We start from the raw sequence: 27,435 nt of genomic DNA on the forward strand, positions 1-27,435 counted from the left end.
GGTTTTGTGATTTTGTGCTACATAAGAGCCTGTCTGGATGAGAGTCAAATATATCTTATAAGATGTCTTTGAAAAACAAGCCAGAAAACACCATGGTGGTGGCATGGTGTGTTGCATGGTTCTGTGTGTGTGACTGGCATCTCAGGGAGCTTCTGTCACTGGGGGTCTTCTGCTAAAAAGCACCAGTTAAGAGAAACTTACTGACATTGATCTGTGTGGTCAGAAAGAGATGAGCTTCTGCCACAAGTTCATATGAAGGCATGTAAGAGAAGAGCCAGAACTGAGAAAAGTATCTTTGTTACTAGCTGTTCCCAGTTGAACAAGGCATCCAGATTTTTTCTGCTATCAAGCTGGTGGCTTAAATAGCAGTGGAAATGAGAGAGCATCAGCACAGCAATTCTGACAATTATCCTGTGGTTAAATACTGTGAAATAGTAAGTGGGCATAACATCAGTGTGTTGGTCTCTCTGCATAGTAAATAGAGCAACAGTTGAAAAAAAATTGTGTTTTGGGGTTTTGCTGCTGATGTCAGTGTGAGCTGGCTGGCAGTTCTTCACGGACAGAGCTTGTGGTATTGCTGACAGATGATGATGGGCACAGCCTTTCTGTTGCCCTGTCAGGGTGTAAGAGCTGATGGATGGATGTTTTATGTTTGTAACCTGTCCTCCAGCCTGCTTTCACTGGGTGGGCCTGGGATTTCTCAACACCTTCCTGTATGATTGGCACAGCCTCACCTGGTCCCTGCTTTCTGGGAAACTCACTCATCTGCTTTTGTTCTGAACCACTTACGAGCAGTTCTAGAGGTAGAGAGTTAAGACTGCCTTTCTGGGAACAAGGACAAAAAATAGCTCACTGTCAGCATTCCAAACCCAGCTATTTAGACCTGGATTATTTTTAAATACTTTGCTTTCAGACACATGGCTGGCTGTGTTTTCCTCCCCTCTCTCCTTTCTTTTTTTAAAGTTAGCAGTCAAGTTTTGCATCTCTCCCCGCCCAGCTGTTTGCAATCAGGAGTTTCTAAGCAAACAGAGGTTTATTTACATTGCTAAGTTAGCTATGTTACCTGCTGCCTCAGAGATGCCGTTGGCCACAGTGGCAGCCTGGGGACCTTTTGAGCCTGGATGAGTTTGCAGAGCAGTTTCCTGGCCCATTGAGTTGACAGGAGGCAGGGCAGCAGCAGTGGAAAGCTGCAGCCGCCCCTTTTCCCCTGGCTGCCATCACACAGCACGGCCCTCATGGGGTGCCAGGCAAGGCTCGGCCCGTGGCAGCCCCGGGCAGTGTGAGTTTCCTGGAGCTCCAACAGAAAGCCTTTCACCCAGAGCTGCGTGAGGGGGCTGCAGTGAAGTTTGAAGTTCTGCTGCTGAGTCTGTGCTGTCTTACACCACTTCATGCTGGGGGCCATGCTGGCACACGGGGCTTTGGGGTTCTTGGCAATCACTGCACAGACCTTGTCCCATCCTCTGCAGGTGATGCAGGCCCAACAGGGGACACACGTCCCTTTCAAATGGCAGCTGCATTGCCCAGGGGAGTCCCAGTTTTGGGCAGCCCCATCTGCTACCCATCAGCCTGTTGTTGGATGTTACAGAGCCTGATGTCTCACACGTCCCATGGTGAGCTGGGTTCAGAAAGACCTGCTACTCAAAGTGGTTTTGGTAACCCATACACATTGCTGGAGTCCAGCCTGGTTTACATCAAATAAAGCTCTTGGGCACCGAGGCCTTCTCTTGCAGGAAAGAAGGAGCAGATTCTCTCTTGCCTTCTACACAGCAGCTAGTTTATAAAGCTAATGTAGCCTGCTGGGCAAATAAATGCTTAAAAATTGCAAAACCTGAAACATTGGGCCTGTCATCTACGGGGATTGGCAGGGAAGGTGGAGGTAGAGAGCCCAGATAAAACACAGGAGGGGAGTTCCTCACTCTGGGACATATTCATAACACCCCCTCATGTGATGTCTTGGCTGTGAAGGCTGAGCTCCAAGAAGCTGTTGAGGGTTCTCCATGAAATTGGGGCATTTGGGGAGCAAAAGCACAGGGGTTGTCCTGGAAACAGGAAGGGTAGGGCAGGGTCTTCTAGCCTGTTATCAGCCCATTTCCCCCCTGTGCCATGAGGGTCACTTTAGGAGCCTGTAGGTCCTGCCCCTCAAAACTGCACTGTGACTCTGGGCAGCCTTTTATTCTTTGTTTTCCCAGTAACCTAAAAGAGATGGGAAAATGTGGAGAAGCTTTTCAGGAAATGTGTACTATCCTTAAGGGGTTTTCCTTACCTCAGTAACTGTCTACCAGAGAAGCAGCAGACCTTGTGGTGAGGCATGCCCACCCAAAGGCTGGGTTAACACTTCTTACTGCTATCCAGAGCCCTGCCTCTGGCTGCACATGGGGAAGGAACAAAGCCTGTAACTCGGGTAGGAGACAGTCATGGTATCTGTTTGTAAAGGGTGAGAAAGAACTGCTTGTTAGATGGGTATAAAAAACCCTTCAATTCCAGTCAGGATGGTCTAATGCATTAGCCAAGTGGTGGTAAAGAGCAAAGTACCACCAGTACAGGGATGCAAGGAGGCTTCTGGGGACACAAATGCTGGTCTTTATCCTCACAGAGCAGCAATATCTTACTGATCAAACTGCAAGGCTGATCTTAATGCCATTTTAAAAAATTGAAATCATTCATATTTGCTGCAGTATAAGAGTGGGAGTGACTGGTGTGATCTCTTGGTGTTTCCTGCAGCCAGTGCAGCTGGTCTTCCTCCACACAGCTCAGATTAATGATGATTTGTGTGGAGATGGTGTAACTCTGTGGACACCAATGGAGTTGCATTTATGAGGCTCAAAAGCCTTTAAAAAAAAAAAAGAAAAAATAAGAGTTTCAGGGACTGTGTACTGAATGCTGGGCACTGAATGGACCAAGTGAGTAGCTGTTAGCCTGATAGATTCTTGTGGGCAGGAAGATGTTACACTGCCTGGATCCACTCAGGAGCAGTGTCCTGCTTCCCTACAGTTTAGAAATACTACACGTCAGCAAATGAGTAATTGTAGCTTCAAACTAATCTAGGTTTTTTCCCCTGCATGGCCTTTTGTCACTCTATAAAAAGATCTGTCACACTGCCTTGGATTAGGTGGTTCTGAAGCAGCGGAGCCATCTAGGTGTGAAAACTTTGATTTCCTGTGTCTTGAAATTAACTGTAATCAATCTTTCTTTTTCAGAAAACCCCCCCAGCTCATGCCATGAAGGAGGAGAACTTCCTTCGTCGCAGGTTCTCCCTCTGTCCGGCCTCGTCCACCCCTCAGAAGGTCGATCCTCGCAAGCTGACGCGCAATCTGTTCTTCGGGGCCGACAACGACATCTACCCGCTCAGCCCAGGTGGGTGGCTGGGTGCCACTGCAGAAGGCAGCATTCCTCAGGTGCTTGGCTGCAGGTGGACATCTCAGCATGCTGCCAGAGAAGCAAAAATGTGAAAGAGAAAGTGAGAGAAGCTGCTGCAACACTGTACTGGACCCCAGACAGTGCTGCTGTTTGTCATTGCCATGGCATTAAATGGGAATAGAGGGCATGAGAATTGGGGTTTGTAACTGATTGAATGCTGCATGGCCTTACATTTTAAAAATTGCTGTAATGTTTTCAGGCACATCCACTTCAAGTCACTTATGTGTTTCACCCTAAGCGTTGCACTTGCTTAAAATTTACTGTCCCCATTTGCAGATGTTTAATGGCAAGTTTCCCTGTTCAGATTTAGAGCCCAGGATAAATATCACAAGAGCAAAATTTCTGTGGTTAATGTTCTGTAAATATCTACAAGCACTACAAGTACCAGGAATCTTGACAGGTCGCAATGAATGGCAGACTAGCTTTAAGCATTCTCTTTACATTTTTTTTTTTCAGCTTTGAATTTCCTGCCTTTGAATTTTCCACCTTTCTTGAAGGAAAAAGAGCTCATTTTATTGTTTCAGAATTTGTTGCTCACAGTAAACATTGAAGTCTTCCCTTGATTGCAGTCTGCAGACAATGCTTCTGTTCCAGTCTGTAAACAAGTGCTTCAGGGGGCAGTCACAAGTTGTAGAGCTGTCATCTGCAGCTGCCATGTCAGTTGTAAATAGTCAAATCTCACAGCACCTGTGAGGTCTCAAAACACTGATATCTGGAGAAAGAACACAGCCTCTGTCAAAAGGTTTCAGTGCTCATACAGATGTAGCACTCAACAGACTCTCTGGGCTTTGCAGATGTAGCCCAGAACCAGGTCTGGGTTTCCCGAGCTAATTGTCTTTAAGTGTAAAGGTTTCAAGGGCCTCTGATTTTGCAGGTATTTTGTTTGTGAGTGTCTGCTGCAAGGCAGTGGGGAGCCTGTTTTCAGCAGTGCTGACTAATCCTGGCTGTCACTGAGGCAGCTGGAAGCTTCAACAACCTTTCAGTAATCAAATTGAAAACAATTTAAAATGGGACACCTAAAGTCTCATACATTTCAAACCTGGAGGGACTTCTGAACAGCTGATTGCCCATAAGTACAGTCTGTACAAACGTGGCAAATAAATAGCTCACTTCTGCTGTCCTTGGGAGCTGAAGGGCTGATTTTCCAGCTTGTATTTGCTTCCCCTTGTTTGAGATGATGGAGAGCCATATCTTAGAGTTTGCCCAGTTCTTTCTTCAGTCCTTACCAGCATTTTCAATGCTAAAAAAGTCACTGACTCCCTCACAGTTATATTTCAGTGCTGTAATATTTTAGAAACCAGGGAAAGTTGAGGATTTCAGTGTGGAGGAGGTGGCTGGAAGAAATTTTCTCTTCCTCAGCTTCCCCCATCACCTTGTTGCTCCTTGATCCCTGCTGGCAGCCTTTGCTGGGCTCAGCAGAACAAGTGCCTTGAGCCACGATGGATCTCCTGTTCTGCTGCTCCCAGGAAACCTCCAGCCCCAGTGCCTGTGAGGGCTGTACCCCTCAGTATTGCAAAGGAAGAGCACAGGCTAAAGGATTTGTAAAGGAGAGAATATCCCTTTTAAACAAACAGAATTTGCTCCTTCAGTCAGGGGATTTCTTGCAGGCAGTCTGGGGTTTTGTCTATCCTTACTCCTCTCATTTCTTTCCCTGTCCCCGTGGAGCTGCCTTGTCTGTTTGTTTTCCTCATATTTCCTGCAAGAAATATGAGGAAAACAAATATATGTTATTCTTCATGTTCAGCTGCCATTTCCTATGGCAGGCTCTACTTTTACTCCTTTGCTGCTGTTTCTGCCTTGTTTTCCTCTGAGTCTTGTGTGCTTCTCCTGTTCCTTCTCCTGTTCCTCCTGTTCTCACCTACCTTCTCCTGTTCCTCTGAACAATGCTGCTATCACCATAGATAAGCCACAGCTCTGTGTCCATAAGCTGCATCCCATATTTCTCTGTTCTCTGTTTTTCTCTGTTGTTTAACATGAGCTTTCAGTTCTTGAGGCTTTTCCCGTGGCCTGTGTTTTGCTGCCTGAGCCCAGCAGGTTCCCCTTACATGAGCACTGGGCTGGTTGTGTTTGAGTGAGCAAAGCCCAGTGATTTCCTGTCTGGAATTCAGTGAGGTGTGATGTGCTGGAGCTGCAGCTCTCACTGCACCATCACCTAGGATTCTCCCTCCAACAATGAAGATGTGCAAATAAATATTTCAGAGAGAAGGGAGTGACAGACTTTACACCTCAGGAGAGCTACACTCTGGGGATGCAGTTCAGCAAGAGAATCAATTTTTTTTAAAGGAAACATATGGGAAATGCAGAGGGCACTATCTGAAATAGCACTTTGGACTTCTTGCCTTTTGCTTGCATACAAAAGTGCTAATGATTCTTGTAACTGAGAGAAAATTGAGTAAGATTTCTTTTTATAGGGAGCTCACAAATCAGAGGGACATGAATTCTTGTTCCTTGTTCATGTCTGTCTTTTACTTAGCCATGAGGAGAGAGAACCTTTCTCTGTTTTCTGTTTCAGAGGATAGGAAATTTATTGGTATAATATTTTTTACAGAATCTCTTTTTGATTAAGCTGCAAGATCACAGAGTCTTTAAATAAAAATTTAGATTGGCTTATCTGAATACTAAGAGATGTACTTTCACAAATATGGGAATTTTCCTGTGAAGGATACACATAACTACATTTTAGGTGTTCACATTGGGTCACATGGCTGATATTTACAGCAGAAATTGATCTTATTTGCAATAGCTTTGTCACACATCAGAGCTTATATTTCCTCTTGGAGTTCCATCAGTCATGCTTGCTGTATCATTCTTTACAAAGGGGAAAGGCAAATGCACCTGCAGGGCTGATGCCCAGTGGAAAACCAAAGAAAAGGAATGGTTACTGTTCTGAAAAAGAACTAAATATTTAGTTCCTCCATGCATGACAATAACGGATAAAAAGAAAGTATCAGTAATTCTACTCTCTAGCCACAAGACTAGAGTGTTGGCAGTTTTGGGTTTTTTTCACAATGTGATGAAGGCTGTTTCCATAAGCACTACTGATTCTCTTCCCAAAATGCTTTTTGTTATTTGGTGCAGAATTTCTGGGCTACTTTGCAGAGGACCCTTCTTTGTGTGCCCTGGTGGCAACGAGCACTTTAAATTGTGAAGTTCATCTCTCTTTCTATTGTGTGCATTGTGTTTTCTTGATCAGGGAGATAAGTGTTTCACCTTCTATAGCCAGTTCATGTTTAGCTCCTCTGATGTTTTTCTGTGGTTTCCTATTTATTTTCTCGAGGTGGCTGTGTCTGTTGTGCTCTGGGTGAGACTTTCACTTTTGAGTTTTCTGTGCACTCAACTGTGTGGGTTTTTGAGAAACTTCTACATCATTCCTGTGAAGTTTGTTCTCCAAACAAGGGCTGGCCCTCTCCTTCTGCATGGCTGCAGCAGGATTCCTTGAGACAGGAAAGATGAAGGATTCAGAGGGATTCTCTTCTCTGAGAAACAACCTTTTCCTCACAATTTCTAGTAGACTTAATGCATTTGGCATAAGAAACATAGTAGATGTTGCTTCATGAGCATGCCTAATGAAGTCTTGTAAATGATAGAGTTGGACATGTTCCATGTTGGAATGTTGCATGTTCCTTTTTTTCCCCATAATGCTCTGTGAGCAGAATTGTCCAGAACCTCAGGAACAGGGAAAATCTCATTGTTCAGGTGGCAATCCTTTTAAATGAATTACTGAGAGAAGGCAGAAATGTCTCACATGCAGGCTTTTTGTACAGCTACAAGCTAGGTGTCAAGCTTTCTTTAAGAAATGAGACATGATAAAGAATGGATGTGAATTCTGTTGTGCTAATAGACACCATTCCCTTGGAGCAGGCAGCAGCTGATTCCCATTAACTTTACTTGAACTTTTAGACCATATGTTACTTTCCCATACATGTGCAGAAAAAACTCTTCATGGGGAAAAAAAGTGCAGCAGCTACATGGCTTTATGAGTTTTTTTCCATCTTCCTCTGCCTCTTTTGGGGAGGATGGGGGTTATAGAGATGAAAACGCTGTAAGAGAAAGGAGAAGTATGGAGATCCAGGTCCTAATCCATGCACAGCAGAGTTTATGGCCATCCCACTTGTCATGGTAGCCCAAAGTCACTGTCAAATCTCTGGCCACACACAGCTGTTTGGTTTTTTTAAATTTTTTAAATTTTCTCCTGCCCACAAACATCAGGATTCTGAGTGCACTATTTAGGGCTCAGTGTTTCCAGGGGAGGAGTGACAGCTAAGAAAGTAGATTGAGACATGGGTCTCGTGTTGTGGCATCACTTTACTGCGTGTCTGGATGGGTCCTTCCTCCACTCCACTCCCCCACATGAGCGGCACACGTGCTGTCCCTCTTCTCCCGGGCCTCCTGTGTCAGCATGGGCCCCTGGGCTGACTTTCCTAACAGTGCTTGGCTTCTTAAAAGGCTGCTCTGATAATTCCAGGAGAAATTATGGTTCTGACACATCTATGACAGTTTCTGCTGACTTTGGGAGAATTGGGGTTTTCCCTTGCCGGTTTTGGGTTTGGTCGTGTTACCAAGGCTGGCCCACACAGTGCTGGAAACATTTTCATCAGTTCCCATGTTTGCAGTGTGCTACAAATGGACGGTGTTTCACTGTCTTGGTAGTTCTTTACTGCATCCTGTATTCTGAAGCTCTGATTGCCAGTGATTCTGAGAAGAAAATGACATGGTAATTGGTTAATGACTGTCTTGCCCCTAAAAATCTCATCTCATCTCATCAGATTCTGTTTTTTTGGCGTTTTATTTAATAGAAGCTCTATGCTTTCTTTTACTCTAAGGCCCTGATTACATTTGGCCAAGAGAGCAGTATTTATCATTACATTTTATTGCTTGGACTAGGACTACACACACTCATGCCAGTATATAATATATGCAAGTTTAGGATATTTGAGTAGTGACTATACATTTCTACAATGATTGGAAAATGTCATAGTACTCCTTTACTGCTCATAAATTTAAAATCTTTCTTATTTTAACAAATAACTTGGTCAGAAGACATTGATCTTCTGCAAGTGAGTTGGGGTTTTTTAATTTTGTTTTACTAATTATGCCTAGATACTCTTCTGTCTTCTGTAACATTTTGTGATCATGGTTATTATTTGTCCAACAAAGCGTGCTATCAAGTGAATCAGTGTAGAGTTGCCAGATACTGACCAAGGAGGATTGAATAGCTGCTTATTAACTGAATTGCTTTTATTATTTGCACTGATCAAGGCATGGGGTATGTAAGGAAAGAACAGACTGTGGTAATGTAATTAAAGAGTGCATCATAATGCGGACACAGAAGGGAGCTGATTAGGGATGCATAAGCAACCTTATTTCTGGCTTTTTCCAGCTTTTAAATGTTGGACTTTGCAACCCTCATGCTGGTTTTCCATGGTGTTTTGAGACCTTACTTTTGAGCAGTCTTGTTACCCAAGCATGAGGATCAAGGCTATTTCAAATTTGACACGATCCTTCTCTGGGATCATGGTGTGCTTGCTCTTGCTCATGATACTTCCCTTGTGTGCTGATAGCAGTAGCCCTTCTCAGGCCATGATGAGCCATGGTTTTGCACAGAATTTCACTGGTTTTGAATCACATTTTTTTTGTTGTAGGAAAAGATGTGGAAGGAAACAGCCCATCATCACTGAAGGATGAGACGCCACAGACTCCAAACTCCATTAGCAAGGTACTTTGGGATAGGGAACCATTCCCAATCTTGCTTTCATTTCTTCTTAGGATCTTATTAATCATTCTTGTCCTTTTGTAAACATGATTGAGAAAGCCTCTCCCTCTGTTTCTGCAGGAACTGTGTGTGCATATTTTGAGGGAAAGAAAATTAGTGTTTTTGCATGGTTGGGATGACAAGGAAGCTTGCACTTTTCTCTGGCTTGATTTCACCTCCCACAGAAGAACCTGGTTTATTTGGACCTCATTTGGCAGTGTAATTAGATATGAATAATTATGGCTGGAAGGTTGATTTTGTCAGCAGAGGTGTCTCCTGCTGTTCCTGATCAGCAAGGCAATCATAAATCTTAATTGTTTTGCAAAAGAAAACTGTAATATTTAGTGTAGTGCACAGCATCTGAAACAGTGAGTGGAGAGCCCGAGAGAGAGCTCTGGGAATTGGTGTAACAAGAGAGGAAGACAAACTAATCAACATTTCCTGAACACAGCTTTTCCATCCAGCTTGTTATGGAGAGCTAAAACTGAATCTAAAGTCCCTGGATCTCACTGCTCAAAACCTGCCTCTAGATCAAGACTTACAGAGTGCCAGGGTTTGATTTCCTGTAGAGATGGAATCAACCTTGTAATGAGATCTGGCTTTGAGATTCATGTACAGCTTTTTTGGCTGCAGCTCCCTAACATGTTTCTGGAGGGTAACTAGAAATAGAAGTGAGACCAGTTAATTAAATTTTAACTAAATTTATTTTAAACTATGAAGCTATAAAATGCGAGTGGCACCAGCTGAAATGAAAATATAGCACAAAAGAAGCAGCTGCAGACAAGTGATTTCTTGTGAGACATGAAAATAATCTCTTCATCTTCCAGTACATTTCTCTGTGCTCGCCCGGAGCTCGCAGGTTGTTCTGTACTGCACTGGCAGAGGTCAGCACGGGGAGATGATGATGAGAGGAGCTTTGGGAGTATGCAACAAGGACTTGTATACATGTCCTCTGCTATTGCTGGAACCTGGCAAGCTGCAAACCAATCTTGGTTTTGCTTTTTCAGGCAGGTTCCTCAAGGAAAATCAGCCTCCCTCTTATCCTGGCAGTGGAGAAACCCAAGGACCAGGTAACTGCATCCAGGGCTGTGTTTTAAAGCTAGATGTTTTGCACGCCTTACATGGAGTGGTGTTGAATTTCCAATGACTTAGAAATGTAAAGAAGAAGGACTTTGTCTGGAGAGGACAGCTCAGAGCACTGAAATGCTGTCCAGAGGGAGTTTAATTTCTGAGATTCAGGATGAACATAAGAATAGGAATGTATTTGTGAGAGGTTTCTGGGTGAGAGCATGGCTCAGCTGTGTTTTCCCAGCCTCCAGGCCTTCCTTGCCATTCAGTCTCCCACAGGGATGTTTTTGAAAGGAGAAGCACCCACGGAAGATTTGGGTGCCCACCTAGATTTCATGTCTAGGTGAAATTCACTTCACTCTTCTCAACCTTGCTGTGTTGTACACTACCTTGCTCTCCTCCAGCCATGTTCCTTGCCTTCTGTCATGCTTTGCAATGACAGTAGGGAGTCCTTATTGTGAAATGTCTTGTTACTTAAAAATTCAGGCAAACTGGTGGCCAGTTTGTTTAATATGTAATTTTTCACATCCACTCAGCTCTAATGCCATAAAATAAAGCCTTACTGTCAGCTTTCACAGCTGTAAGTAGGGATCTGTCATACTATTTTAGTTTAAAAATAAATAGTGATTCCACCTACTTGAACCAAAGGGAGAAGTGTGCTCTAATGGGGTCATATTTAGATTCCTGATAGCAGGGGGGAGGAATAATTGCTAGAGATTGGACTGTAGAGTGTGCTAGTTTAATTAATGGATTAAAAAGTAAATGTGATAGGTTACAGATCCATGCCATGGATATTTGCCCTTCTTTTGGTACAGTAGATATGAAAAACCGTGTTGGAAATCAGTGTTCTTTCAGCAGCACTACTTTGAGGTACCACAGCACATTAACTGCTTTCACTCAGTAGTAAGAAGGAGAGGAAAGCCAATCAAGTGATTCTGTCCCTGGACTGCGGCTTGGGGAACCTCAACTCTGCCTTGGATTCCCTGCATTGCCAAGGCACATTAATTGCATTTCTGTTTCACATCTTCATCAGTGAGATGGAAACAGTTCTGCATTTTCTTCACCCAGGCCATATCCACATTGCATGATGGAGAAGGCTTCAGGTTGCCCAAGTTAGCAGAGAGAATGGGGCATAAAAACCCTATAAATGTCTGGGAACTTGTGAGCTGTGAAGAGTTATCTGCAACCACACTGCCCTGTGCTCATGGTGGGCTGCTCTCTCTGAGGTGTGGACACATCCCAGTTGTTCTGTCTGAATAGACAGTCAAATATTTGATATATTTTTGATACTGGAACATTTGCTTTCAATGTGTTTGTGGGGTTCTTGGCACTATATATATATTTGTAATTTCAGCTGTGGCTTCTTGACCCACATTTTATTGGAATATATTTAGGGCACAGTTTAGCTACATATTACATTGGTAACTTTCTGCAGCACGTTTTCTCCTATTTAATTTTTAAAGTGGAATCTCTTTCATCTCCATTTTCAAAGGGAAAAAAAATAGCATACTTATTTCAGATTGTTTCTCCTATTAGTTTCTCTCTGGTTTAGAGTCCTTTATCCTTGATTTCTGGGATGAGAGCTCATAGTATCACCAGACTGTCTCTAAGCCTCAAGCTTGTCTCTGCAAGCAGGTAGTGCAGTTAGCACACACCTGATAGTGACAGTAGGTGTCTTTGTTTTGCTTTGTGTCTCATTTGATGCTGTTACATTCCTCTGAGCCACCTTTTATTGCAGGATACAGTGCTACATATTCTCTTTCTTTCCTGTATTAATTCTACTGGCTAAAGGGCAGCTCAAGTTTCTTGATATGCATGCAGGGCCACAAAGAATGGAGGTATATTTTAAGGGATAGTCAGAAAAATCCTGAAGCTGGAGTTCCGTGGTACTTCACTGTTTCCAGTCTCTTGCTAATGCTGCAATGAAGTCTATGAAATTGTAGGAGTGGGGCTGTTGCATGCACAGTTATGTGATGTATTGGAAGGCAAAGCATTGTGAATGAATTCTGCAACATGTTCAAATTGTTCAGGTCTTTATTGTGTGATTGTAATCTGGATTATGAATATAACTGACTGCTACGAATTTATTTTAGCTGCACAGTGGTTTGAAACTACACATACTCATCACTTGAGATTTAAGCTCCAGTTCCCATACTCTCTCAAGCTCACCCTGCTTGATCTGTGAATCATGCTTCTGACTTCTGAGGTAATTCCAGTCATGGCTACACTCAGGACTAACATCGAAGATCATTCACAAATGTGACAGTTTACAAGGGTACCTTTTCCTCTGTTCTCTCTTAGCCAGCAAACCAAGGAATTGTTTGGCAGACAGACCCAGATATTGCAGGAATTACCTTGGAGAGACTCAGGAGTGAAACATCCCCTGTGTGTGTTAAGCTCAGCTGAATGGGAGATTCTGGCCCTTCCAGGTGGTGGCTATGCTCAACTGAACCCTTGCTGTCTTTTCTTTACCATACTTGATGCCCTCCATGTTGTGGATGGAATTATTTTGGAGCCTGTTGTTTCTATGAACACTTACACTCAGTTCCTGTGCCCTGGCTCAGCACACTTTGCTTCCTCAATTCCAAGGGCAGCACTTTAGGGCAGTCACAGTTGTCCACAGAGGGCTTTGCAGCTGATTTCAGCTGAGCAGAGATGTAGCCTGGAGCATCCTGGGAAAATCAGGTTGAAGAGGGGTGGGATTTTGCATGTGAAATGGAAAACATGGAGCAGCCCTAACTTCTGTAGGTACATACAAGCCCTGAAAACACCCAGGTGCCTCACAGAGGTGAATGTGGACAGTAGTAACTCAAAGCTGATAACTTTGGGCAAGCCACAGCAGTGTAAGGATGTCAGCATAGATCACTGGTGATTGTAATTCCTTATTCTAGTATTTCTGACCAGGAAGGTGAGGGGAAGTGGAGATGCTGAAATTGAAATTATTTATTTAAAAATTTAGCAAATCTGGAAGTCCAATTGTTTTTCATTGCTCACTTTCTTTGTTTAATCTCAGCCTAGGGACAAAAAGCTGTGCCTATAGCTGGAGGGAAAATAAAAACTGCATCAGCTTTCTGCTGGCACAAAGTCTATGATAGTCATGTGAAACAGCGTCTTTCTCAGTGTCCAACTTCCCATCTTGCCTCAAATGTTCTCTTTAAATATTCTGACCTTGCAGAAGAAACTTCCCATGCAAGGCACACTTAAATGATCAAATAGAAATCCTGTGAAGTCTGTGAGTTTTTCTTTATTTACCATACTTTGATGCAATGGAGCCAAGGATTCCACCAAACACTGGTATAACTTGATATTTGAAGTGCTGGGATGACTGAACTTCACCAGTTATTTTCCCCAGGTGCTGCTGTCATGTCAACTGTTTATATGTACAGGCTTTTCAGTTTGTGCTAATCATTGTGCTGTTTCAGAGTTGTAAACACAGTCACTGTATCTTTGTAACATTGTTGAAATAAGAGGGCTCATTACCTTGGGTTTTTTTCCCAAATGGAAAGTTTCAGTTGAAGATTATTCAGCTTGCTGTAAAGCAGCATATCAGTAGAAGGGCAATCTTTCCTACAAAGGTTCTTTGTTGGTAAGAATTGTTTCACTGACTCAACTGTGCTTTGGATGAGCTGTTAATTCACAACAAAAGTAAAAAAGTTTTCAAAAAGAGATGCTTATAATATAATGAAACCAAAATTGCTTACTTTTGGCTGAGAAATCTGTGAATATTCACATAAGTAATAAGGAGTTTCTCAGTTGCAACGTCTAACTCAGCTTTTCTATAGTTTTTATACTACTTAACTTTTCTTTCATTTCTTTTATTTCTGTGTGATCATGATTTTTAGCAATTATATGTGGAAAAGATACTGGAGAAATTACATCTGACCAAGGACATGTCACTGATTTTGTGAAGCATAACTTATGACCCTGGCTCCTTTTGTTCTGCCTTCAAATTCCCATCTGATCTTGTCTTTCTCTTGCTTGGATACAAAGAAGACGAAAGGGCAGCTTGTAAGCTGTCACTGCTGTTACCATCCAGAGCACAGCTTGAGAATGACTTTATTTAAAATCTTTCTGATTTGGAATAGTTCTGGCTGTTGTGCAGCAAGGATTGCTTGAGCTAGGGAACAGGATATTCCTCTTGCTGTTGTCCTAGGCAGGGCTGGCATGCTAATGGGCTGGCATCTCCCACACCAGAGTTGATCACAGGCTGCTTTTCTGTGAAATGATTTGATTCCTCTTGGAAATGGAGTCACCAAAAAGACTCTGGATCAGAATAGCACTATTGTGAGGACTCTGCATGTTCTCTTAAAAAGCCTGGCAGAAGTGTTAGGGTATTGTGATGACTGCTAACAATCAGCAGTGAATCTCCAGAGCTCCAAGACTGAGATGAAAGGGAACAGAAACTTAACTGGGATAAAAAGTATATTTTTGAGTACAGTACAGCCCATTGTCAGCAGCAAGGTCATCACTCAGTCCTGAAAAGGACAGGTTTGATTAGAGAACTGAAAAGGGACAACAATTTCTTCTCCCTATGAGTGCTGCAGCATGTTCTGGTGAAAGTTTCTGGCAGAATAACAGACTTCCCTCTTCAAGGGAACCAGTATCTGGAAAGCCTACTTACTACTTTCTTATTAGAATACTCCAGTGTGCTTTTTCTTTCTTTAAAAAGGACACGAATTCCTTACTCTCCCATTGTACAAAGTCTTATTTGTGGCCAATATTGTTCACATATTGTTGCAAAGAGTGGGGGCCAGATTCTGGTACCCTGCACAAGCATTATCCCAGTGTCCTTGGAAGACTTGCTGTGATGACAAAAGGCTTCTCTTAGTTTTCTGCCAGGCTGAGAAAGGCAGGGCAGTAGAAAGACATCATTAAATGTGCTTGGTATGTCTTAGCAATGTGAGACTCTGCTGTGTCTTAGGAATCTTTAGTGCTGATTGCCCAAATTTACTGAATCTTATGTATGCCACAAGGTACAATCAAGACCGTTAGGACAGATTAATGTAAAAATATTAAATCATATTATTTAATCCTGGGGGAACAGTCCTTACTATCAGCAGCATGGAAACCTATGGTATGCTGTCCTGAGGAGTTAGATCCCACCTGTCCTGTGAGAAAGCAGGAACTTTAGACCCAGAAACACAATGCTTTTCACTCTGTAGATCACCAGTTTCCTTGCCAGCAAGATGCTGTTTAGGATCAGTGATGGTGCATCCTCATAGGCACAACAAGAAGCAAAGTTGGAAGGGAGAAGCAATCAGTCTGCCTTGATAAAAACTAACTGGGGAGCTGTCAAAAGTCCCAGGTCAGGCACATCTGAAAGCTTGTCCAGGCTGCTAGTTAAAACCATGGCTTAGTTGTAGTAACATTTTCTCTCTCTTCATAAAGCATTTTGCAGCCATCTTGGGGAGCTGTGATATTGGTCACACAGCTGGTAGGTACATTACAGCTTTTGGGACATAGAGGCACAGAAACTTATTTTCCCATGCCTAGAAATTCTTATATGGGCAGTGAGTACCTATGTTACTGCTTCTTTCTCATCCTCTGTCAAGCCTGTCTTGGTGACCACCATCCCTGTGTCCCTGTTTCCCCTTACAGGCCAGGTTCTCACAGATTCTGCATGTCCAGGGGTAGCCCAAACCTGGGGAAGGGAGTCCCTGAAGGAAGCAGCACAGTGTTTCAGGAGCCACCAGAGCATCCTCTAAAGCTCTTCATCCAGCTGCTTTGACTAAGTGAAGCGCCAGTATGGAATGGTTTCAGACAAGTTCCACTGTATTTATTGAGCTCCTGAAGGCTGTGGGGGTGTCAGGGGAGATTATCCCTTCATCAGCTGTTGTGTGCTGTGGTTTGATGGTGTGCACAGCAGTATTGGCTGGAATTGGGCACCAGTGTCCTTGGTCATGGAGTCAGCTCTCCCAAAGAGTCAGAATCAGTGTCTGTCTGTGTGAACATCCCAGGTTTAAAGCCTTGTGCTTGTTCAACTCTATTTTTAGTGTGACCCAGAGAGACTCCAAGGAGGAGGCAGGGTGGGGCTGGTGGAGCAGTGGAAGTGCCTCTGTCTGTGTCAGTGCCAGTTCCCCACGAGCTGCAGGTCTAGGCTCAGGTTTGCTGTGGTTGGAAGCCTTTCTGAATTCAGCTGCCAGCAAACTCCCCAAGCCAAGTGAGCTTAGGGGCCAAAATTTCATTCTTTATATAAAGTGCTAAGGTGTAATTTTCTGTATAACCAGTAACTGTAACTTGCTTTAATTACTAGAGAAAAAAGCATTCTCTATCCTGATGCTTTGCAGGCACCTGAGCAGTATTTCCTAGAATCTTGGGAACATCTGTGCTTTTGCTGCTTCTCACACTGGCTAATGAGGGCTAGTACACAGTGTTTCTGTGTCTGATCCCTCAGGCCGGAGGGAGTGAAGTTACTGATAAACAATTGGCTCATAGTTGTGTCTCAAGGACAGGACATTCTTCCTGCTAATTGGGAAAAAGGGGGAGAATTCTTTTGACCGATTTCAGAGGACACACGTCTCGAATCATGAAAGCATAATCTGCTAATAATTCTGAAGGATTCTTGCTCAGAGATATTTAGGCACTTGGAAAGGTTTCTAGAGAAAGGCTTATAGCTGATCTCCCAAATGTCTACTACTGCCCTTTGAAATGTGACAAAGACCCTGTGGGCACAACTCTGCTCATTTGTCACATCTGTGCAGTGGTCCCCACCATAAATCTTGTGGTTTTACAGTAAAGTCCAAAGCACAAAATACGAATCAGAGACTGCATTGCAGGCAGAGGAGGCAGGCTTAGCTTTCTGTGGAAACAAAACCAGCAAACACTGAATAGTTTTCAGGAGTCCTGGAGATGGCCTTTTCTTTGAGTGGATCCAAGTTGACTTGTGAGCTAAACAGTCAGATCAGGGCTTTCCTTGGCCTTTGTGTGTCATCATTGTTTTCATTTCTCTATGTTTAAAGTATCATGTGTAGTTTTGGTTTTAGTGAAAGAATACTACAAGGGGATGTGAGAACAAGTAATGGGTTCTACAGTGACTGTGGCTCTATTGCAAATTGCAACTTCTGCCCTGATTTCTATTTCTGCATAATCTACAAGGAGTTTTGCTCAGTTTAGCAGGCACCCTTATCTCCCATTTTTGCTCCTGCCCCTGTCTCCAAGGTATAGTTGGTGGCTTGTTTGCTGTGATCTGGTCATGCATTTCTGTGTTTTTCTCTGAGTCATGTGAAAAGGACTGATCTGGCTGTCATTAAACACTTTCCTGGTCACACTAATGTACAGTATAGTTCGTGGCTGTAGTAGCTCAAGAGGTTTCTGTGTCACTGGGAGGGAAAGAGGAAGTGTGTCTCTTCAAACTGAAGGTGCTGTAAAATTATTACATCCATTTGTGACATCAAGGAGAGAAATTCTGAGAGCCCGGTGGGTTCGTTTCACATCATAGCAGTGAATTTATAAATGAGAAATATATTTGATACATTTTTTCCTTAGTACACCTCATTTTTGTGTCACACTCATTAAATCAAGGTGGCTGAGGGCTGAGCTTTTCTTACAAAACTGTCATGTGTGAATGGGAGAGACAGTGGCTGACCCCAAAAGATCACTGTCTGAATGCATCAGACACATGAAAGGTTGGAAGGAAGAGTGGTACAGAGAGAGAAAGTAACTTCCCCAAGGTCACATAAAAAGCAGCAGAGTCCAGATTGTACCATAATTCTGTCACCACTAACCCTGCCCAGGTTTTGTGCATTTGCTGACAGAACCTTTCCATGTGGAGGTCCTTGTTGTGAGCTGGGCTCTGGAGAGCTGCACTTTCTAAGCATCCTTTATTTTGGTAACAGTAATGCTGTCATTCTGCCTAATGGAAGTAAAGCAGTTCTGCAGCCCATCAGCATGGCCATGAGATCAGTCTGTAGTTTCTGAAAGTGAATTTAAACAGCACTGACACTATCAAACACCATTTGAAGTGACTGTGTGTATTTTGTGCTTCACTTTGCAAGGCCAAGATGAAGGTGATTTCCTGTGTTATCTGTAACACGATTAGGTCATTTCTTGCCCACCCATGTTTTTGGACATTTCAGTCAGTGCAACAGTCATTGCCAGTATCAAGTCTAGTTCTGAAAAATCTTTAACAAATTCCCCATAAGTTCTGTTCTAGTAATTGAAATGCTTTCAGATCTGAACGGAGTTGGACGGTTTTCAAAATTAGAAATAATTGTTTAGCTTTCTGTTTTGTTTTATTTTTTATTAGGTTTTTTCTTTATTTTTAAACCAAGATTAATGTCTTCATGGGAGAAATACAAAGAAAATTTGGTGGGGAATTTTCCAACCAGCCATGGGTATAAAAAGGAAGTTTGGACTGCACTGTAGATATGCATTTTGTGCACCTGCTTAGTGTTCCACTGCTGAAGTCTGCAATCAGCTCTTTCATGGATTCCTGAAAGTTGTAAACAACACTTTATCAGAGCATAACTTGAACATCTTCATGTTAACACATTCCTATTTTCTTCACTCCCCATTTTTTTTAGATTGAGTATAAGCTGTGCAATGGGTCTGACAAAGAGTGTGTGTCTCCAACAGCCAAATTCATGAAGAAGGAAACACTGAAGGTATGTTCAAAGCAGCTAGGTCATTATCAGCTGACTTTCTTTAAAAAACAAATTGTACCTTCCAAACAAACCATTGGAAACAAGTCAGAGTCATTTCCCAAGACCCAGAGAAGCCTCTGAATCTTCTAGGAGTCATTAGAGGCCAAGGACATTTACAGGCTTTTATATACAAGATTAGATTATATACTGCAAGCAGAACAGATCAGTGTAATTATTTCACTGTGTTTGTATGTTCTGGAGCCATTAGGCACCTCAAGAGGATTTTAATCCTTCACTGCTCTTGTTAGGACAGACTTGCCTGAGCAATCTGAGCAAATTGTAGCTTGAACACTTGCTTGTCTACCAAACCAAATGTATAAATAAATGAAATTAGATACAGTTTCTTGAATTTGAGGGGTGAGGAAGGCTGGATATCAATCCTCTTTCCTTTTCCTCAAATAAAAGACAAACTAGGTTGTGTTTAATGAAACTTCAGGAGCAAAGAAAATGCTTGTTTTCTAATTATGTTTTTATTCCTCCGTGTGCTCATTTCTGGGGAACCTGTGCTGGGTCAAGTTCTTGCTGTGCTATACATAACTGTCCTTAATGCATTATGTTCTTTCCTCCCCAAAAGAGGCCATGATTACAACTACTATATTTTCTCTGTTCTCAACCAGGTACAAAAAAAAAATTACAGGCAGGAGAAGAAAAGAGCTACCAAACAACTCTTCAGTGCTCTGAAGGATCCCAGTGTGGTGATCACAGCAGACTGGCTGAAGGTATTTGATACAGACCATTTCTTCTGAGGATGTGGGAAAAAATAAGTGAGATGTGAAGTAGTTGATGTGTCTGAGATGTATGCACTAGCACTTTTGTAAGTGAAAGAAGACCAAATAGTTTTCAAGCTTTAACTCAAGCTTTACTTAAATAACTGCTATAAAAATAGAACTGTGGATATTTACTTTCCACCTTAACTCAGTTAGTCTATTCCATGTCCTTAAGCAGCCAAAAGGGCTCAAAAAGGGCATGGTACAAAGGGAAGTGATGTTTCTCTCTTTGTTCCTCTCTGAAAGACTCTGTTGGCCTCTTCCCATAAATGTGGTTTTGTACTGAACAGGGAATAGACTGAATAACAGCCTGAAAATGGGCAGATACAGCTTGTTCTATTGACAATTGGATTTTCTGTTGTCACAGCACAGAATGAAACATATTGTACCTGATGACAACTGCAATTTCTCCTTGTGCACAGACTCGGGTAGTGACAGCTTCTCATTGAAATCCTGAAACTTCTGTGTGGCAAAGTAAATCTGGATTGACATTGAGAGATGAGCACTGCTTTTCTCCTCCTTTGGGGCCATTTAGTCTTCTCAAATAATAGTGAAGGTTGAATCTTTTATATTGGCAAAACCTAATTTTCAAATATTGCCTAACACATAGCTCTTAAGAAAAACAAAGTAACTTAAGGATCTCATGAAACAATACAGTTGCATTTGGTTAGTGGTAAAAACCTCCAACATTGTTCTGCAATTATTATTAGAGGTCAGAAAAGTGACATGTTTATGGTTTATTTGAGAAGTTACATTGGCAACATGGTCTTCCTGTAGTGTTTACTGTTAATGAAAAATAAAAAACACAAAATACCTGTTGCATGTTTACTGTGACTGGAAATTTCTGGTGAGCTGCAATAATGTGGTGGGCCACAAAAACAGAACACAAAAAAGACTTGAGGTTTGGCATATGCATACTGAAGGCAGGAAGACCTTAGCCAAAATCTAACCTTACTGAGAAACTTCTCCATTCTTAAAGCTGTTATCTTTAATGTACTCCTATCAGATTTAATGTTTTCTATACAAGAGAGAGCTGCATTGAGCTCGACAGAGAAGTAAAGCAGCTGGAGACAGTACTTTTAAAAGTGGGGTATTTGACAAAACTCATTAATAGCAGTGTTCTGCAGAACACTATTAAAATGACTTATAAGTCAAGTTAGACTAGCTATAACATTTTTATATGCAATGTTGTAATTGGCATGTCCTCTGTGACTATTAACAGATCACTCTCGCATGGGCCAGCAGTGCTCATTGCCTAAAAAATTAACCAAGCTGCTAACACTGAGCTAGTAATAAAAATAGGAAGACTACCAAGCCAGTAATAAAATTATGAAGACAAAATTCTGCTATCCAGATTTCCAATTTTTGGGATTTTGCTGTGAGGTCCCTAGGACTGTTCAGGGAACACCATGTATGTTCCTTAGGAAGTGTATCATGGTGCAGCCTTGGAATAACCATACTGGAAATACTGTATCAATACTGAATAAACGTTGGGTTTCTTCTAAGGAACAATGTAGATGGTACTTTTTTTTCCCTCCAGATTCGGGGGACTCTGAAGAGCTGGACCAAACTATGGTGTGTCCTGAAACCAGGAGTGCTGCTCATTTATAAGACGCCAAAGATCGGACAGTGGGTTGGGACAATTCTGCTCCATTCTTGTGAGCTGATTGAGAGACCCTCCAAAAAGGATGGCTTCTGCTTTAAACTCTTCCATCCTCTGGATCAATCCATCTGGGCTGTAAAGGTAACAATCCTGATGAGTCAAACAACCTCTTCATGGTTACCAAAGTTTCTGAGCACTGGTATTGCCTAGCACTGATATTATTTAGTTATTCAGTTGCTGTTAGCAGTGGTGAATTGACTGCATAAAAAGATTAAGGATACCAAAGCTTGATCATTGAATGACATCAAAGATACATAGTCCTTGTGATTAGTTCCACAAATGTATCATTCTCAGTGTACAGATGCCTGCATAGACTGAGGAAAAAAGGAAATGTGTTAGTGCAGGAAAAAAAGTTAAATACCTAGAAGCTATATCAAGCCATGACCTACATCTTTAAAAGGAGTTGGGCATAGACACAGTTAACTTAAAGTCCCCAAAACAAGGACACAGAAAGCACCAAGTGTTTCACACAAGACAGGGAGATTGTTGGCAGAGTGACAAAAAACAGGTTTATAATTTGACTTCTTTTTTTTCTAATGCCCCTGAAATTTGGATTTGTTTGCAATGGACTTGGAACTCAGTGTTCAGCTCAAGCCTTGACTGTTGCACAAAAGTATGACTTGAGATAGCCCTTATTGTCTCTTCTTTGAAATGGAAATTGCAGGATTTTCTCCACTTCATTTTGACTTATTCTTCAGGCTGAGACAATCCCTTCCTGTACACACAGTGGCTCCTGCAACAAAAATGATTAATAGTTTTTTACACTTCTTGAAATAACTCCCTTCAAATCTTAAAGAGCTGTATTCCTTTTTCTTCTTTCTTTTAAGAATAGGCAAAAAAAAAAAAATGTAATGCATATGAGCAAAGAGGAAGATCCCAGCACCTCCTGAGAGGCACTCCACATCTTTTGGATACCCTGAAGACAAAACTTAAATGTTATTTTATTTGTTTCCCTGTCAAAACCAGTGACAAAACCAGAGTTGCTGCAGATATAAATTCTCTAGGAGACATCACAAGTGTAAATAAGGCATTATGAGTTGATGCCTTGCTGCAAGGTAGTCAGCAGAGGGAATGGAAATGGAGAGACTCACGAGAGTGCAGTGAAAGCACTTGTCATGGCATCAGGAGTTCTGACAAAAGGGAGCAGCCCTGTGGGAGCAGATCAAGCAGACACACTCCTGCTCATCCGTGCAGTTAATTGAACAGTTTTAAACACAGCTATACAATCACTATAAAAAGCCTTTCCATTTTTAATAAGGTAGGAGGAGAGAATTAAAATTAACCTCATCAACCAGGGGTGAAAGCTGCTGATTTCTGCCAGCAGCTCTGATTTGTGCCTAAATGCATTGCTTTTCCTTAAAGTTTCAAAGGTTTCGTTGCTACCTTTCTTCTTATTCAGTTTCGAGAGTTTTGATGCTTTTTAAATTCAGAACATGCATCCAAGAAGGTTGTCGACGATTTACTGTCTATCAACAAAAACCTTCCTTGTGACTTGACAGGTCAACTGAATTTTTCTGAGAAGCACAGTCAGAGGAGGTAGTGAAAAATAGAATCAAAAGTGCAGTCAAATACTGAGAGGCAGAGTTGCTGACAGATCTGAAATGTTGCACTAGGATGCCCTTCCTTTGATATGAAGCATCCCAAAGAAAGAGGAGGTTTTATCAGTGTGTGTGTGCATTTAAATGTGTATATCTAATTCTTGTGTCCCTTGAGAAAACATAAGATAGAAATAATAATTAGTATATTAAATGTGAAGGGAGCATATATCTGAAAACGTTTGTGGACTAGAGGAAGTCCAACGAGGTTTAAATTTTAAATTCAAAGTAATATTCTGCATCTCTTGAGATATACTTAGAAAACCTTATTCAAGCTGCATAGTAGGATGCTCCATGAAACCTGAGTTCAGCCTGGATTGTTGTGTGTGGTAGATGCTTTCAGCCACAAGGTAAACACCAAAATACACATCAGGAAGAAAACCAGTGAGCTGCTTGATGTCAAAGAGACTGTCTGCACTCTGTCAACAGTTTAAGGCTGAAACTGCTAAAAATACTGTTTTATTTTATGTCATTTCACAGCCTCTTTTTAAAGCAACAGGAGCAGAATTGACTGATCTACATTGGTTGTATAAAATTATGCAAAGAAGGTCTGTTTCTCATGAAATATAGATTAAGCAAAGATTAAGCAAAAGATTAAGCAAAAAGTCCAAGTTACTGTCCATCACAATGGAAATAAGATCTGGATGAACCCCTTTCATTCTTGGCCAAAATGGCTTGTGAATTTTCAGAGGTTATCCAGATTAGAGTTGATTGTCCAGCTTTCACTCTCATCAGTGGATTTGCAGTTTACTCAGGGAAATTACTGAACATCTTTGTACATATTGGCCTGGCTGCCCAGCAGATGTTTGGAGCTAAGTGGGGTTCAGCACTGGAACAAATGTCTGGTTCAGGCACTGCCATAGGCCTTTGATAGGTAGTACAGGCCAAATAAATTTGATGTGCAGGCATTTAACTTCAGTCAGAGCTGGACAAGATTTTGGGACACCTTTCAAGACAAGATGTAAAGGCCATGGCTTATAGTTGAAAGCTAAATACATGCTTTCCTATAAAGCTCTCTGGGGTCTAGAGCTGTCTTAGAAGCATATTGCTGAGGGAAAGATTTCTTTATTCTATGCTGCTTCCCTGGCTTTTTGAGAGTTTCAGCCTGAAACTCCTTTGCAGTGCACACGAATTAGACCTTTTATCCATTGGTTCCATCCAGGCCTTTGTAAACACAAGGCCAAAACTGTCAAGGTCCCAAAATCAGCCAGCAGTGCAAGCAGTGGTAAGAAAAGCTTCCCCTCCATGCTCCAAATGCTGCTGCAGAGTCACTCTATCCAGTGTGTGAGGACAGTGTGATCCCACACTGCTCCTGGGAAGAGACATTTGCTGAGGTTCCTGCAGGAGACTGGGGGATGCCAACCTAGTAATTTGTGTGAGAGTGTGGGTGTCTGTCCTCTTGCAGCACAGAGGGAGTGTAGAGCTATCAGCTGGCAGGGTTTGCCTGCCTGTCCCAAAAGATGTCCTGGAATAAGTTGTATTTCCCTTCAAGCTTGCTCAAAAGCTGGATGAACAGTGTGGTGTGGGAAGGCTTTCATTATCTGCAGCCTGTTCTGACATTTATTTAAAACAACCAGTAAATTGGGGTCAGACCCACTGCATCTGGGAAAATGTTTAATTTGAATTTTGTTGATTTGTAAGAATTTGAGTCATTCCTTTAAAGAAAAAGTTCTAGTAATGGTCTTGCACTGCTGCTTTTCTAGTTGTTATTCTGTTCCAGAATACAGGAGTTTAATCTTCATCCTTGTGGTTATCCACAATACTGTTAAGGAGATTTCCCTCCCTTTATTTAAGCTTTGTTTTATGACTCTCTGAGATGTCTTGTCATACTATCCAAAACTGTCAGTCCTCTCCATTTTTCAAAGCCCAATCACCCCCTGTTTTATAGTGCCTTTTGAGTGTCAAAACAGATGTAAAGATAGGAATGATCCTATGGTGGTCCTTTCTTAGTTATACTGCTCAGGGGTGCAGCTGGGGTAATACTTTGAGTGAGGGATGGTCATTGGCATGGTGCTCAAAGGCTGGGAGGCAGAAAGCAGCATTATCTCTGCTGTGCAGATACAGAACATCATTTAATCTGTGCAGATGTTGCCCTTATTTTCATGGCCTCCTTTCTTTTCTTTTTCTGTTGGAAATGGCCCCCTCCATGCATGAATATGCCTTACTGTTGAAAATATTTCCTTGAGAGAGTGACCTGGCTGCTTCTTGAGTTAATCTATGTGCCTAAATGCCTGTTAGAATCTTGTGTTATCCCTTCCTTCCCATTTCCCTTTTATTTTTAAAATTGTTTCTCTATATCGTACTGTTAGGCTGTGGGGTTTTTCCTCAAACAGAGCAAATATCCACCTCTGCACTAAAAACACAAGTAATGGTGTTATCAGTAGTTGTCCAATGCCCTGCTCAGCTGCAAGCAGCTGAAAGGAAAAATGCCATGGGGAATGATGCCTGATTGCATTAATGTCACTAGTAATGTCTTAAGCTGCTCTGCTCTGGTTTACAAATCAAATCTCAACTTTGCCAGTCCTGCCTATTAAGCCTTTAAACAGTCTTAATTTTGTGAACCTCCTGTGGGAGAGGGGAGGAGAAAAAGAAAGTAACAAGGAATCCAGTTTCTCTTGGCAGCAGAGGAACCCTGCAGATGTGAAGGCAAGAAGCTTGACTGGGGACCATTTTTTTCTTAACACTTCATCTTCATACACTCAGATACAATTTGATGCTTTTCCTACTTTAAATTCTGTCCAAATTTTGGTTTTCTGAGTATAACGTAAAAACAAAAATCTAGATAAAATGACTATTTAACTGTGAAGCACTTGTGTACAGGAGCAGTTTTTAATAGAATTCACAGTTCCGTGCTTACCAACTAGAAGGGAGGAATCCTTTCAAGGAATATGATTGGATAATATAAAGGTCCATCTAAGGGAGGAAAGTAATACTCAAACTGCAAAAATCTGCCTAGAGTTTTTCTGCATTGTGTGGTATTCTCTAGAAGGTCAAGGAAATCTGTACTGGAGCATCCTCTTGCTCCCCCCTGCAGGTGACATAGTGGTCACTCAGTATTGGTGATGTTTTTATTTCTGACATAATGTCTGCATATTTGAAAAATATTGAGGAAGAGGATGAGCTGGGTCACTTTGAAAATGCAATGAAGGAGGAGAGATTTCTATTTATTTATTTTAGGTTATGGCACAAAGTCCATACCATGAAGACTATGAAGCTGTGTTCACTGTATACAGGAACTGCTTTTTCTTAGCATTTTCTGGAGTTCAGAAGAGAAGGAAGCAGGGAGGAGATCAAGGAGGGAGCCTGTAGTTCTGCTCAAAGAAGTGTCTCATCCAGGATGAACTTTGCTTCCGTGGGCATCATTTCTGGAGGGTCATGCTGAAAGCATGGTGGCAGGATGTTTATGAGACACTTTTTATTTTTTTGCCACAGCTTTCAAATGAAAGACAGCATAAAATGAGCAAAGCCTGAAGTGGCTGTCACCACAGGCACCACAGCCTAAGGGTTCTCTGGATTTAAAGGTGAAGGATTGCAACCCAGTAGAATGTGCCCTTGCTGGGAAACCTTTGGTCCTCAGTCTGTGGTTTTGCCATCTTCACCTTTCCCACAGACTCAGGATGGAGTTTCCCCTTTGTTTACTTCCAGGGGAGCTGCTGTTGCCTCTCTGCTGGAGACACTCAGGGCACGAGGTGTGGCTCTGTTGCTCGTGGTGGTGAGTGAAGAGTGTTTCATGTGAGTGTGTCTGGCTGCCAGCAGACTCCACATGCACCTCATGGAGCAGTTCCTTCTGGTGCACGTGGTGTTGTACAAAGGTTTGACTGATTTTGTCCCAAGTGGCAGCAATACAATCTTTCCACTCTTGCATATCAGAGTAAACACAGCAGGTTTTGGGCTGAGCATAGGTTAGACCAAGCCCCATTACCACAGGAGCTCATTACTGCCTTGGAGCTGCAACAGCAATATCGTGATTAATAATGAGTCTCTCCAAATTATTCCATCTGCTCCTGCCTTCTTTCCTATCACAAACATGCACACTCTGCCTGGGAAGGGTGGAAAGGCATTGAACAGTCCGTTGCAGCTTCCATGCCTTACGTCTTTCTGTCTGTGTGCATTTCCAGGGACCAAAGGGAGAAAACGTCGGTTCGATCACTCAGCCTCTTCCCAGCAGCTACTTGATTTTCAGAGCAGCCTCCGAATCAGATGGTAAGTTTGGGGGTTTGTTTGCTTTCTCCAGATAGCAGACTCCCTGCTAGTTAAGAAAACAGGTTGATTTCAAAAAAAAGTGTGTAAAAGAAGAAATGGTGGTTCACCCAGCTTGAAAGACTGCTCTTAGCAATGGTCAGAACAAGTCAAGCAGAGTTCTGGCACATTTCATTGCCCTCACTGAACAGCCACCTCTCTGGCCTTGTGTATGGAAGAAGGACTTAGGCTTCTCATTGGGGAAAAACCATTAAGTCAGTGTAAACTAAAGGGTAGAAGTCCCAAAACTGATACGAAAAGAGCTCTGTGTCCTCAGTTGAGCAGAGACTTC

The 27,435-nt window shown here is 42.2% G+C and overlaps 1 protein-coding gene across 1 annotated transcript in view; it reads left to right on the forward strand.

Moving 5' to 3' along the window:
- The window catches only part of OSBPL5 (oxysterol binding protein like 5), a 133,939-nt gene that overhangs the window by 70,129 nt on the left and 36,375 nt on the right, over window positions 1–27,435 (forward strand). Inside the window, exons 2-8 of the mRNA XM_059474387.1 lie at window positions 3,198–3,354; window positions 9,060–9,133; window positions 10,177–10,239; window positions 18,760–18,840; window positions 19,497–19,598; window positions 21,187–21,390; window positions 27,023–27,107. Of these exons, the coding sequence (XP_059330370.1) occupies window positions 3,198–3,354; window positions 9,060–9,133; window positions 10,177–10,239; window positions 18,760–18,840; window positions 19,497–19,598; window positions 21,187–21,390; window positions 27,023–27,107 (766 nt within the window). The remainder of the gene's footprint in view (window positions 1–3,197; window positions 3,355–9,059; window positions 9,134–10,176; window positions 10,240–18,759; window positions 18,841–19,496; window positions 19,599–21,186; window positions 21,391–27,022; window positions 27,108–27,435) is intronic.

This window comes from Ammospiza nelsoni, chromosome 6 (genome assembly GCF_027579445.1).
Source record: "Ammospiza nelsoni isolate bAmmNel1 chromosome 6, bAmmNel1.pri, whole genome shotgun sequence".
NCBI classification, from domain to species: domain Eukaryota; kingdom Metazoa; phylum Chordata; class Aves; order Passeriformes; family Passerellidae; genus Ammospiza; species Ammospiza nelsoni.